Source organism: Physella acuta, unplaced genomic scaffold, assembly GCF_028476545.2.
Source record: "Physella acuta isolate Inbredline_101_S28 unplaced genomic scaffold, ASM2847654v3 ptg000302l, whole genome shotgun sequence".
In the NCBI taxonomy this organism is placed as follows: domain Eukaryota; kingdom Metazoa; phylum Mollusca; class Gastropoda; family Physidae; genus Physella; species Physella acuta.
Genome location: NW_026731821.1, coordinates 133,918 through 146,607, shown reverse-complemented (window position 1 = coordinate 146,607; position 12,690 = coordinate 133,918). Strand labels below are relative to the sequence as shown.

The 12,690-nt window shown below is 35.2% G+C and overlaps 1 protein-coding gene across 1 annotated transcript; it reads right to left on the bottom strand.

The window, feature by feature from the left end:
- Positions 1-4,323: 4,323 nt before the first annotated feature.
- Positions 4,324-11,182, bottom strand: LOC131939924 (hepatic lectin-like). The gene is made up of 7 exons (XM_059298459.1): positions 11,057-11,182; positions 9,932-10,019; positions 8,404-8,625; positions 7,260-7,316; positions 5,085-5,138; positions 4,928-4,983; positions 4,324-4,444 (listed from the first exon to the last, which is right to left on the bottom strand). Exons 1-7 carry the CDS (start codon positions 11,180-11,182, stop codon positions 4,436-4,438), a joined length of 612 nt encoding a protein of 203 aa, XP_059154442.1. The 3' UTR covers positions 4,324-4,435.
- Positions 11,183-12,690: the final 1,508 nt, after the last annotated feature.

Genomic DNA, 12,690 nt, shown 5'->3' with positions numbered 1-12,690 from the left:
AAAGGAGATTTGACTGGTGTAATCAATACGACGTTTTCTTGGACGGATTAGAGATAGAAAGACAAAGCAACGAAAACACAAAAGTGGGCGTCGACATAAGCTTAGATGACGATGAAGACGGATGTGTAGAAATTCGCCTAAAATAGTTTTTGTGTGTTAAATTGTATTGGGTTATGACAAAATTCAATGTTTTGTTAAAGTTATAGTGTCTTGTGTATTTAAATTCAATAGTCCGAGGTATTAATGTGTTTCTTGACATATCAAGACACACAAAAACCGGCTAATTCGATATATTATAATTTATCCCATCAATAAAAAAAATAATACTTAGATCAATTTTAACAACGTTCTATTTTTTAACAACAATAAGTGCTATTGCTGTGTTAACAGCGAGAACACACGCCTTTCAATTTTGATGTGTTCAAATGTAAAGGACAACTTTTTTTTTTTAAACATGTATATTAAAATATAGATCAGTGTATTTTTTTCTTGGATTGTTCTTTTCCCTATGTCAATATCTGGTTCATATAATATTTATATCGATGGGTTATATTTTAATACATCTGCGTCATTGCTTCGGTATTTATTATTATGTTCATATTAATAAAGTGCGTTTAAATTATGTCTGTGTTTATGTAGACCTATGTGTTGGCTAGTACTCTATTGTTATTTTATTATTTGTAAAATGGTTACTCGTTTGCTCATCACTCGGGATGAGGCAAACTCGAATAGTCGTATAGTGCAGGCTATTTTTAGGTATTGAATATTAGGTCATCCTATGTGGATGAGCTTGTTTGTTGTCCGTGTGTTTATTTGTTTGTCTTTCCAATCAAATCTTGCGATCGAAATTTCTGGCACTTCCCAGTTAGCTAGCGCGCTGAAATTTTCAGGGAAGCTTTCTTTTGGATGACCATTGAATATTCAATTGTTATTATTACTAAATTGATCAATGGAAACATTTTATTGAGCATTTTAGACCGCTATATAATCTATATATATAATTCTCCTCTGCTAGCCATTAGAAAAAAAAAACAGCGACGCGTACCTCGCGCGCAGTGAAGCGAACGATCACACGTCGCCACAGGCTTAGGGGCAGATAATTTAGCTTGAACCGAGTTTAAAGTTACAGGAGGTAGGCCAGTTTGGGGGAGACGATATGGTCGAGTGGTTGGGCACACGATTGCTATCCCACTCGACACGGGTTCAAATCTATGTGTTCTAGTCAGTAACGTATTCACAGAACGTGTTTTTTACGAGTTGTCTTTTTACGAGTTGTCTTTTTACGAGTTGTCTTTTTACGAGTTGTCTTTTTACGAGTTGTCTTTTTACGAGTTGTCTTCGTTTACCCAAAAAAAAGTGAAAAGATAAAATCGATAGCAAGATTTTAATGCAAACAAACAGACAAAGACTAAAAAGTAGAAAATAATAATCATTAAAAAAGTTTTAAAAAACCCACGTTTTCTGATTGAACTATAAGCGAGCAAAAACGTGGGGCGCCGAAGTAAAAGTTATATTACTATTGATTAGATAATACTATTGACTTTTATTAGGGAGCTTGTAGATCATTAAAAAAGTTTTAAAAAACCCACGTTTTCTGATTGAACTAAAAAGTAGAAAATAAATGCTATAGGCCCTACATCACAATAATGCAAGCGATCACTCTACTATAAGCGATGAAAAACGTGGGGCGCCGAAGTAAAAGTTATATTACTATTGATTAGATAATACTATTGACTTTTATTAGGGAGCTTGTAGAGAGTCAACAGTATTAGAAACTGTAAGAAAATCACGGCGCCCCACGTTTTTGCTCGCTTATAGTAGAGTGATCGCTTGCATTATTGTGATGTAGGGCCTATAGCATTTATTTTCTACTTTTTAGTTCAATCAGAAAACGTGGGTTTTTTAAAACTTTTTTAATGATTATTATTTTAAGTTTTCTTTTTGTTAACGTTCCCCCACCCCTTCTTACGAGATGGCGTTCGAGTCTCAAGGCACGCTGATCTGCCAGGGTGTCACAGGTAAATTATGGGCTTTAGGTCACGTTGATTAACTTAGTCCCCAGGCTCAAGTTGTGCAGTTCACGAGGTGTGAATTTAATCAGCTGTGTGGGACGGTCAGATCGCCGCCTTGCATTTGTGTTTCGATTTAATGTCCTGTCTCCCCAATGGCCGTCTCCTTAAATGTATGACCGTAAGGCAACGACCTGTGTCAGCTTGGGATCAAGCAGATGGTTTGAAAGGATGGGGAAAAATTTGGTTGGATAGGCTATAAAAGAGGAAGGGTGGCTATGTTAAGGTCTCTTACACACACATAGCAAGAACTAGAGGCTAGTCGAGGCCTTATGGTAGCAGCCTTAAGGCTGGCCTAGTGGCCCAGCTGATGTAATGTTGATATGGCCTGGTGTTCACACCAGCGGCGCAACGTCTTGTTCACTGTACATATTATGTGCTTAGTGCTAAATGTTTATATCTGTGGCCTGATGTTTAGACTGTTGGCCAATGTTGTACCTGTGGCCAAACGTCTTGTCCCGGTAGATACGTCCTTCGTTCCGGTGGCCATTATCTATGTGGCTGGTGTTGGTACCAGTGGCCGAACGTTCTGTTTCTGTAGATAAGTGCTTCGTTCCGGTGACCATTAGCTATGTGGCTGATGTTGGTACCAGTGGCCAAACGTTTTGTTTCTGTAGATAAGTGCTTCGTTCCGGTGACCAGAGATTTATTTCTGTGGTCCCACCCTGATGTTTATACATATGGCTGATGTGTGTACCCGTGGCTCAATGTTTTATTCCAGTGGCTGGAAATCTTCCTGCCGCTGGAATGTCGAGCTGGGTTGTTGTGATTCTGAGATTACGTAGCCGTGCAAGTTAAAAAAATAAGAACTAGGGATAATGATATTTCAATTGGTGATTCTGAGATTTCATAACAGTGCAAGGAATAAAATTAGGATTAGGAAGAATAACATTAACACGAGTAATTCTGAAATTACCTAAGCAGAGCAGTAGGATAGGACTTGAGAAAATGACATTTACCAGTGTAAAGTTGAGATATGTAAATGCCGGTTTATTATTCACACTTAGAATCTATATATTTTTTAGTGTTATGTAACCAATGTGAATAATTCTGTATGAACATGTAAGTTTAAGGATTTTTTGTCTTTTTTATTTGTATTAGGAATTCAAGTGATATTTCTTGAATATGAAAGACTGGCCAGGTCCTATTTGTGTTGTTGCTTTTGCTTTTAACATATATATCTTTGTGACGTCAAAAGAAGATAAATAAATGTATTACCTGTGTGTTACTAAGTTTCATTTTTAGTTTAATATTGGTGTTGTATAGATGTAAATTAGTTTTCCTCAGGTCTATTAGACCCCTTTGTCACTACACAAAGGTGCACTGATTTGAGAGAATAATTACCATCTTACCATATCTCTCTTTCCCATCGGGAACCGTTAGCTAATGTCTAAGAAAAATTTGAACAGTACCCCAAAAATGAAATCTGACAAAAAGATAAGTAATAAAACGCGTAAGTTATTAGTTTTTAACGAAGCAAGTGAATTTCCCATTCCTTTTAAAATTATGAGTTTGAACAAATATTCAAAATATAATACAGTGATTTTCTTAAGAGAAAACTTCTCATCACCTGAATGAAAGTCAAATAACAGTTAAGCCGGAAGTTTATAGTTCGGTTCTCGGGTTTGAGTCTTTACGTCGTTTCTGAGTCCACTCAGCCGTCTTGGGTACTTGACCCGTTAAAAATCATAAAAAAGGCTTTATTTGGCCTTAAACAGTAAAATCGGTTGGGCAGAGTGCTGACCGCAACATCGCAACATCATTCATTTTCTGAGGTCACGAAAAAACAAGTAAACTCTACTTCACCCGCCTTACTGACAGTAAGCCTCGAAAGGGTATGGTATGTTTGCTAGGGAAATGCTATTAGTAGTAAGTAAAGTACCACTTCCAAACCTGACGGTCTAAGGAGCAAATGAGTTGTTTATATGAAGGGATAGTATGGTCAGCACTTTGCCCAGCCGCCTTTACTTTCCCTAACGTGAGTTAGGTACTCATTAGAGACGGGTGAACTCAAGTTCAAGGCCCATGTTATAAATAAAATCCTTCAATATAACTCCAAAGAGCCAAACGAAATATTGCAGAACAAGCAAATGGATTGTGAACTGAGTATCTATCTACATTGACCTTATACTTAAAAAAAGTATCAACCAAACAAGCAAAGATATTATTGCTGAAGAATGATTTATTCAAATTTGTTATAAATGGAGAAAATGTATATGATTATATTTCATCACTAAATATTTAAAAATTTCAGTAAAATTCGACAGTTAAAATATTTAACAGACCGAAATAAGATGATTTATTTTGGAAAGGAACTTAAAAAGTAAGTTTAGAATGATGTAGGAATCAGCTCTGTACGGAACTTGTCAAACAGCCTGTGATAAAAACAAATATGAACAGTCTTAAAGAAATATAATGTGTTACATATATACGATACATTTGACATGTATTTTATATTTGATTGTTATACATTTTTATAGACTGTCCAGTAACTACAATAATGATAATCCAATATAATAAGTATTTAAATGTAATTATTGTTACTTACTAAATATTTAAATAATGTTCTAGTAAACTGTATATTTTTTGTTATCTAAGCATTTACGTCTTTTTTGTTCTGCTTAGTATTCTTTCAAAGTGCGAAACATAATTAAATGTACAACGGCTTGGTCACTATGTATTGATTTATTTAGCAAAATAAATATAGGTCTACTTCAAACTACATATACATAATAGAAATTGTCAGTGTTGAACAGCAAAATAGAAATGTCTATTTTCTGACTACTGATATTTTAAAGATTTAGAAATATTTTAAGAAACTACATCACCAGTGTGTGCTGGAATTGTTATAAACTTACATTTGAGAACCTTTGTTGTGTTAGCCTTTCTTGCAATGCTTTCCTAGAGTAAAACACTATATAGATCAATATAGTTTCAACGTTTCATGTGTTTAAAAAAATACAAATTTAAGCAGTTTTAATAGGAAACTGCTAAGAATTATATGTAAAACATTACTTGTAGTTGTAGTGGTTGCAGAAGCCAACGTTGTAGCAGCTGGTGGCGTCGTTCCTGAAATCACGTGATTAATGCCAGTTTGAATGATCATAATTTTATACGTTAAATTAGGTAAACATCGAAACGTGTTGGATGATACTTAACATAATGTTAAACTACAAAGTAATTTCACCTTTTTTAAGTTTTCATGTCCGTTTTATAAATAACTAGCCGTCCAGGCCAGGCCCTGCTCTGGCTTCTGTTTAAAACCTTTCTGTTAAAGACCATTACCTGTCTGTTTAGTAATCATCATAAATCCGGCATTTCCCATCTAAACCACAACCAACCAAAACCAAAACAACAAAACGCAAACATAACGCTAACACAATTACAAATACAAACGAAAACAAAAACCTAACAACAAATCCAACCACAACCACAAACAACAATACAAACACACAGAAAAAACAAACAAAAAAGCAAACGAAAACAAAAACGTAACAACAAACCCAACCACAACCACAAACACCAATACCAACACAAAGAAAAAAACAAACGAAAAAGCAAACGAAAACAAACCAAATCCAAACGCAAAACAAACCACAAACACAAATACAAACCCAAAGAAAAAAACACAAACAAAAACGAAAAAAGAAAGAACAAAAACGAAACAAATCAAAACGCAAGCCACTAACGCAAACCCAACCTAAACACAAAGAAAACACTAACGCGAACATAAACGCAAAGTGCTCACAGTCTAGCCCGGGGCGGAATCGCCTGTTTCAGCTTAATAAACGACTATAGTACCCCAACTTATTCATAGTCTTTTGCACTCACTTAAACGAACGCGCCCGTTTCAATTTAATGAACAATTATAATACTCCAAGCTTATCCGTAAAATACCTACAACATTTGCACTTGATCAATCCCCGCTAATTATGTAATTATTTTTTTTCCCAACACCAAAACAAAGTAATAAAAAGTAAATTCTTTTCCACTAACGCAATGTTTTTTATAAAGGGAAGTAATTGTGTTTTCCTAATTTATCAAAGGGAAGTAAGTGCTAAAGGACTAAATAAAGACCTAAATAGAATTTTTGTAAAAGATGATATTTTTTTAAACTTGTGTTTAATGAACATGCCAACAATTATCACTTTCAGTTTGAAAAATGAAAATTATTTCCCAACACTTTCAATATTAATTTTTTAACTCTTAAATTTAGACCACAAGGACTTTAATAACCTAACACTTAAATCCATTGAAGTATCCACGACAAACATTTTACACGTTACATATTAAAAGTTACAGAATTGAGCTTTATATATTAGATAAATCAGCATTTTAAATGTTTTTTTTTATTATAAGCAGTGTGTCATATGACATTTTGACTGTGTGATGTAATATGACAGCGTCTGACGGTTGACGGAGTGAAATCACAAAGATGACATTTTTACATTCTCATATACGAAATTTAAAGTAAGTAGGCTTATTGTGATCGTGCAAATATCGAAATCGAGGTTTTAACGCAGTCGAGAAAGTTTATGTGAGTTGATTTTCGCTTAATAATTTCCCCCGACACACTTAACAAATTTTAAACTAAAATCCAAATAAAGGAAAGGCTTAATTTAATGTAACCCGTACTCAGTGGGGATGCTTTTAACCACTGAGGTGTTTTGGTTAAAAGGGCTGACCCTGAGATTTAGGACTAATTGAAGCGACGCTGTTGTTCACCAATTGACTTTATTCTACAGTACACCGAGCCATGACGGCGATGTAGAATAACAGTAGTACGACGATTAGAGATGAATAATGGAACAAACCAAATAAGAAGAAAAAGCAAAACTGTAGCCCTTCATTAGGTCTACATTGTTATGTCTACCTCTTGGTACCGTCACCCTCCGTGTCCACAGACAGCAGCCTTGCGTGTGACTGACACGACTAGGCACGAAACCACCCATAGTCCATGGTCACATGACATGAGACACAGGTAAAATCGCTCACAGCAGAGCATGCAAAAAAAACTACATCAACAGTTGCGGTCCCACAGGGGCCGCAACCCAATGAATTAAAACTGTATTCTTATCCCCCCATTGGCTGGCAACCATATGTGTTACATTAAAATAATTACTTTTTGTAACCTTTTAAATAAAGACGTGCTATAGTTTATAGATAGTACCAAGTAAATTAAAAACATACCATTGGCAGAAGCTTCCGTTGTTATTGTTGGATCAGGGCATTTTGTCGTAGACGAATCTGAAAATATTACAACATTTATACATTTGTTGTTGTCGAACCTGAACATATTACACATTTTATACATTTTGTTGTTGTCGAATCTGAAAATAGTACAACATTTATACATTTTGTTGTTGTCGAACCTGAACATATTACACCTTTTATACCTTTTGTTGTTGTCGAATCTGAAAATATTACAACATTTATACATTTTGTTGTTGTCGAATCTGAAAATATTACAACATTTATACATTTTGTTGTAGTCGAATCTGAAAATAATACAAATTTAGGAAAAGCCTTAGTTGAGAGTCGGAAATAATCCGATAATGTTTGTTGAGTCTCGGAAATATAAGTTACGGTAAACCATGGTTCGAAAATTAATAAATTAGATCTAGATCTAACTAGTGCTAGGCCTAGTAAAAATGCTAACAAAAATAGTAAAAAAAAATAAGAATAATATTTAGTGGCAGAAAAATTTAGCAGAAACACTTAAAAATAATTAGCGATACAAAATAATGAGTAAAGCCGAATTAAACATGCAATTTAAATCAATTTATCTAAATTTTAAACGTTTTGTATTAAAAATAAAATCTGGCGCCAAATTAAGTATGGTTTACAGAACTTCCTTTAAATTCCAGAACTGTGTGAAAGACTTTGCCATTGTTTTACTGTTTTTTTTTTAATTGCTGTACCGTTTCGGAATAATAATTGAAGCTAAATTAAGTTTTTACTCCCATTTAATACATTTGCTATAATTAAACACGATTTAAGCAGTTAATATAGAAAACGGGTATGCAATAAATATATTATTTTTATTTTCCCAACTTTTATTGTGTGCAAGACAAATGCGGTTGCGAAATATGCGAAAATGTAATTATTGTACTTTAAAATATTTTTTTAATTGCAATCTTACCGATACAAAGACAACCCACGCTTTATTATTGCTTAACTTAACATTGAAAGTGTTAATGTGTCAGTCAAAATACTTGAAGATGTTCGCACTGCAACATAAGGCCACGCGATGGGCATTGTCTTAGTTCCATTATGTGTAATTGTATCAATGATACAAAGCGAGGACCTGAAGAAAATAGCATACTAAACTTACTGGGTTCCACGCACAGATAGTAGGTTGAAACAACACCACATTGTACGTCTAAAAACTTGTTAGTTTCGTCGACGTAGATGCAGTCAAATTCGTTGTCCGGGGAAGTTACTGGTCTGTCTTCACCCCACAGGCTACTGATTCCACTAGCCGTGCTCCCGTCCTCAGTCCACACGTATGTTCCTTCAGTTGCTATGTCGTTTAGACCAATCCAGTAACCGTTCTCTACAGTTTAGATTTGACACAAAAAATACCTAGTTATACCTTTAGAAATGAATCTTATTGCACACTGTTAAAAACTAAACCAAAGAGGTTTTACATATTTTTTTATAAAACTAAAAGCAGATTTTAGCATGGGTGTATAAACGTTTTCATGTAGGCCTATTAAAAGTACTGCTATATTAAAAGCAATATTGACAAAAAAAAAAGTATCTCAACCCTAAAAACAGCTACAGCATTTAGTTCTAGAGAAGAAAGATCAGTTCAAGCCAGATGGAACTTGAGCCCACCACTTCACACCGCACCAAATCCACGCGCAAGTTAAACCAATTTAACGTTGCAAGAAGGTGCCTGCTTCATTATCAACGTTTATAGCCTTTAAAGATTCAGTGAGTAATTTAATAAAAACAGGCGGCATGAAATTTGTAAGCGGTGTCTACACTAGCGCGTCAGGACGCCCCTGAGTGTTGAGGGCAAACCCGCGCCCCAACAGGTAAGCGGTATCCACACTAGCGCCTCAGGACGCCCCTGGTTGTAATGGGCAAACCCGCGCCCCAACAGGTAAGCGGTATCCACACTAGCGCCTCAGGACGCCCCTGGTTGTAATGGGCAAACCCGCGCCCCAACAGGTAAGCGGTATCCACACTAGCGCCTCAGGACGCCCCTGGTTGTAATGGGCAAACCCGCGTCCCAGCAGGTAAGCGGTATCCACACTAGCGCATCAGGACGCCCCTGGTTGTAATGGGCAAACCCGCGCCCCAACAGGTAAGCGGTATCCACACTAGCGCCTCAGGACGCCCCTGGTTGTAATGGACAAACCCGCGCCCCAACAGGTAAGCGGTATCCACACTAGCGCCTCAGGACGCCCCTGGTTGTAATGGACAAACCCGCGCCCCAACAGTTAAGAGCAAGAAATGTAGTACCGACGTTGTTTACATTAAAATAAAATAAGCTCTAAAATCAATATACGTAATACTCCGCGCTGATATTCGAATATGTGTAACGCCTAGTAAATTAGTCCATATTGTGCTTTTCAGTCTCCTGTGTTCTTACTATCATTGGAGAGCTGAAATTCGCTTTACAGTATAACACACGAATTTATGTTTTAAATACTGAAATACCGTGCATTCGTTGGTACACAATTTGATCATAACATATAATTCACGCGACTAAACATACACCTTTGTAGATAGCGATAAAATATATTTTTAAACTTCTGAGATCGTTGCAAAGCGCTAATGTGTGTATGTAGCAGCACGCTACAAACAAGCTAATTGTGTGGGTATGTTGCAAGCTTATATTGTGTACATACCGAAAAAGTTAAAGGCTGTACTGATGTCAGATATAAGAGCATCTGATGCCACTGTTGCAAGAGTTCCTCCAATATCCTCACATGCTTGCTGTCGGATCAAACAAATGTAATTATATTTGGTACGTCCCTTACATGATTGTGTATGTGTTATGTGTTCGAACGACAGTTACTTTCTTCTCTTTTTGTATGTAGTTGTAGCCCTTGGTTGAGTGTGTCTACATAAAACGAAAAGTGTTCACGTGAGGTGTGTCAGTTGAGGGGTGACAGAGCGTGAGCTAGGGTGTGTGGCGGTTGGTTGGCGCGTGGTTTTGGAGGAGGACGTGGAGTGTGTTAAGTAATGTGTATCGTAATTTGTGTTCTAAACCTTTTATTATTAATTATATTATTGCAGTATTATATATACATATATATATATATATATATATATATATATATATATATATATATATATATATATATATAGGCATTTATATATATATGTATATAAGTCCTATGTATTATTTTTAGTATCAGCAAAAGAGTTATCTGATATATTTCATCGTGCCCTGTACGTTGTGTAGTCCTTAATAAAGGAGAGACCAAAAATATGGCAATAGCATACATATTTATTAATATTGTAATAACTAGTCATTTTTTAAAGACTTTATGCATCGCATTTTAATTAGAACGAATGAAAGTTAACGTAAAAATTTTAAAACAAACAACATGTATAAGTACAGCGATGTATCAGAAAATTATAACACATAGCAAATAAAAAGATTTTTATTCAGTCCTACTTATAAAGTCCTGTGTACACCACATCTAATCTAATTAGTTAGCATGTATTGTTTGGTGGTGCCTATATATTTCGTGTGGTTGAACTATAAACGCGTATAAATTTACGATCTGTTTCAGCAATTAATATGGTGAGAAAGACAGATATCCACGGCTGTGCTTACAACAATACAATTCTACAGAAATGAAAGGGGTTTTTATGATAATTTGATTTTTAAAATAGGTAGGTTGTTCACTAAAATTCTTCAGGTCAAGTTTCAATATTCCTATCACAGGCAATGTCATTGATGCGATCGCAAATAAAAGAAAGACAAAATTCAGAAACATAATTAGATAAGAATAAACACTAACCTTAGCTTCGCCCCACTTCAGTGATGTTAGTACCAGCAGATAACATTTTCCGTCCACCACTTTAGCACCGTCCCATTGGCTTGAACCTGTCATATACATGTCAGATGGGAATACCTTGTACCTCATGTTTTGTTTTTATTCTTTGACAAAAGTGCAGCTTCTAATAGCGTATATGGATACATTAAAAGGTAATGGTCAAATAGGATATAGCGGATTGCTGGAAATCATGTCTGATACCCAAACTCTATACCACCTCTTTCTTTTTTAAATTCACTGAGAAATTGCCCGCCCCGTATTCTTACGTGTTCATTTGACTGTGTGATGCAATATAACATCGTCTGAATTTATGGGAGTAAAACCACAACGTACACATTTTTTATTTCTCGTGTACGAAGTTTAGAGGATGTATTGTAATAATGCAAGAAATCAAAATTGGGATTTTCAAAAATCTCTACATTTTACACCTCCAAGAGTCGGAACAATATAGTTTTGCAATTATGTCAGCATTTCTCTGTGTGTGTATGTGTCTGTGTGTCTGTCTTTGAACACGATATCTTGAGTACCGTTAAAGCTAGGTTGATGAAATTTCATATAAGTATTATATATCAAATTTGTAGATCTGTATCAACATTTCAGCCATTTTTGTTAACCGTAAGTGAAACTTATTCCACTTTTGGTTTTTGAAAAGTATTTAACTTAAGCATTGTTTGAGATAGATAGACGAACTTTCACATACAATTAAAATATCTAATTCTCTGCCATCTATCACATTTTGAGTAATTTCCGTTGACCGGATATTGTATGACTTTACGCTATTTCCGATTTCTCTAGAAACGCACATAAATATATAAATTACTAATACTTTAATTAAGCATTCAATGAAGTCAAATTCGATTTCAGATTGCATTATCTTTAAGTTACGACCCATGTGCCAACTTTGAAACGAATCAGTCGAAATTTCGCTCGCCCGTTTCGATCTATGACGACAGACTGACTGTTAACAAAATAACTGACGACAGACTTAGGAAGCAAGTTAAATAAAAACTTGTAAAAAAAAGGCTCGTAGTAGAAAGTGAAATTTGCGATTTCCTTCTCAAAACTTAACTTTTTTTCTTTAATACACAACATTCAACATCTTATATTATAAAATTCGTCAGACTTTATCCACCATCAGTTTAGATCACAACTGACTTGCATCTCTTTACCTTCATCATTTTACTTGGTAACACAAAAATAGCTTATTTTCTGAAAATTTTTAAATGATTGATAAAGCTCTTCTAAAGTATAACAGCGGGCTGTGTGTATTACACTGGATAATCTAACACAAGAATTACAAATCCTATATCAACCCCTGCTCAAGCCACTAACCAATCGAAAATTACATTTACCTATCAGTTCACCCGGTCTTTCACTACTACATTCGTAGGGCATTCTTCACCCATATGGTTTCCTACCTCCCATCAACGTCATATACCACTATATGTTAATGACGTCTTCCATCTTTACCTCACATTAACTTCATCATCAATATATTTTCCCGTTTGAGATTAACAGATATGTGTTAGATGAATTACAACTCATCTTTTTTTTAACAGCCACGGCATAAAGCGGAGTTCTTGTCATCAGTGGGCTTA

Excerpts from the sequence above, each read along its gene's own strand:
- LOC131939924 (XM_059298459.1), bottom strand. The coding sequence starts at position 11,182 with ATGAGGTACAAGGTATTCCCATCTGACATGTATATGACAGGTTCAAGC. Across the intron at positions 10,020-11,056 it reads TGAAGTGGGGCGAAGCTAAG|CAAGCATGTGAGGATATTGG; the intron begins GTTAGTGTTTAT and ends TTGATCCGACAG. Across the intron at positions 4,984-5,084 it reads TGCAACCACTACAACTACAA|TGTTTTACTCTAGGAAAGCA; the intron begins GTAATGTTTTAC and ends TGATCTATATAG.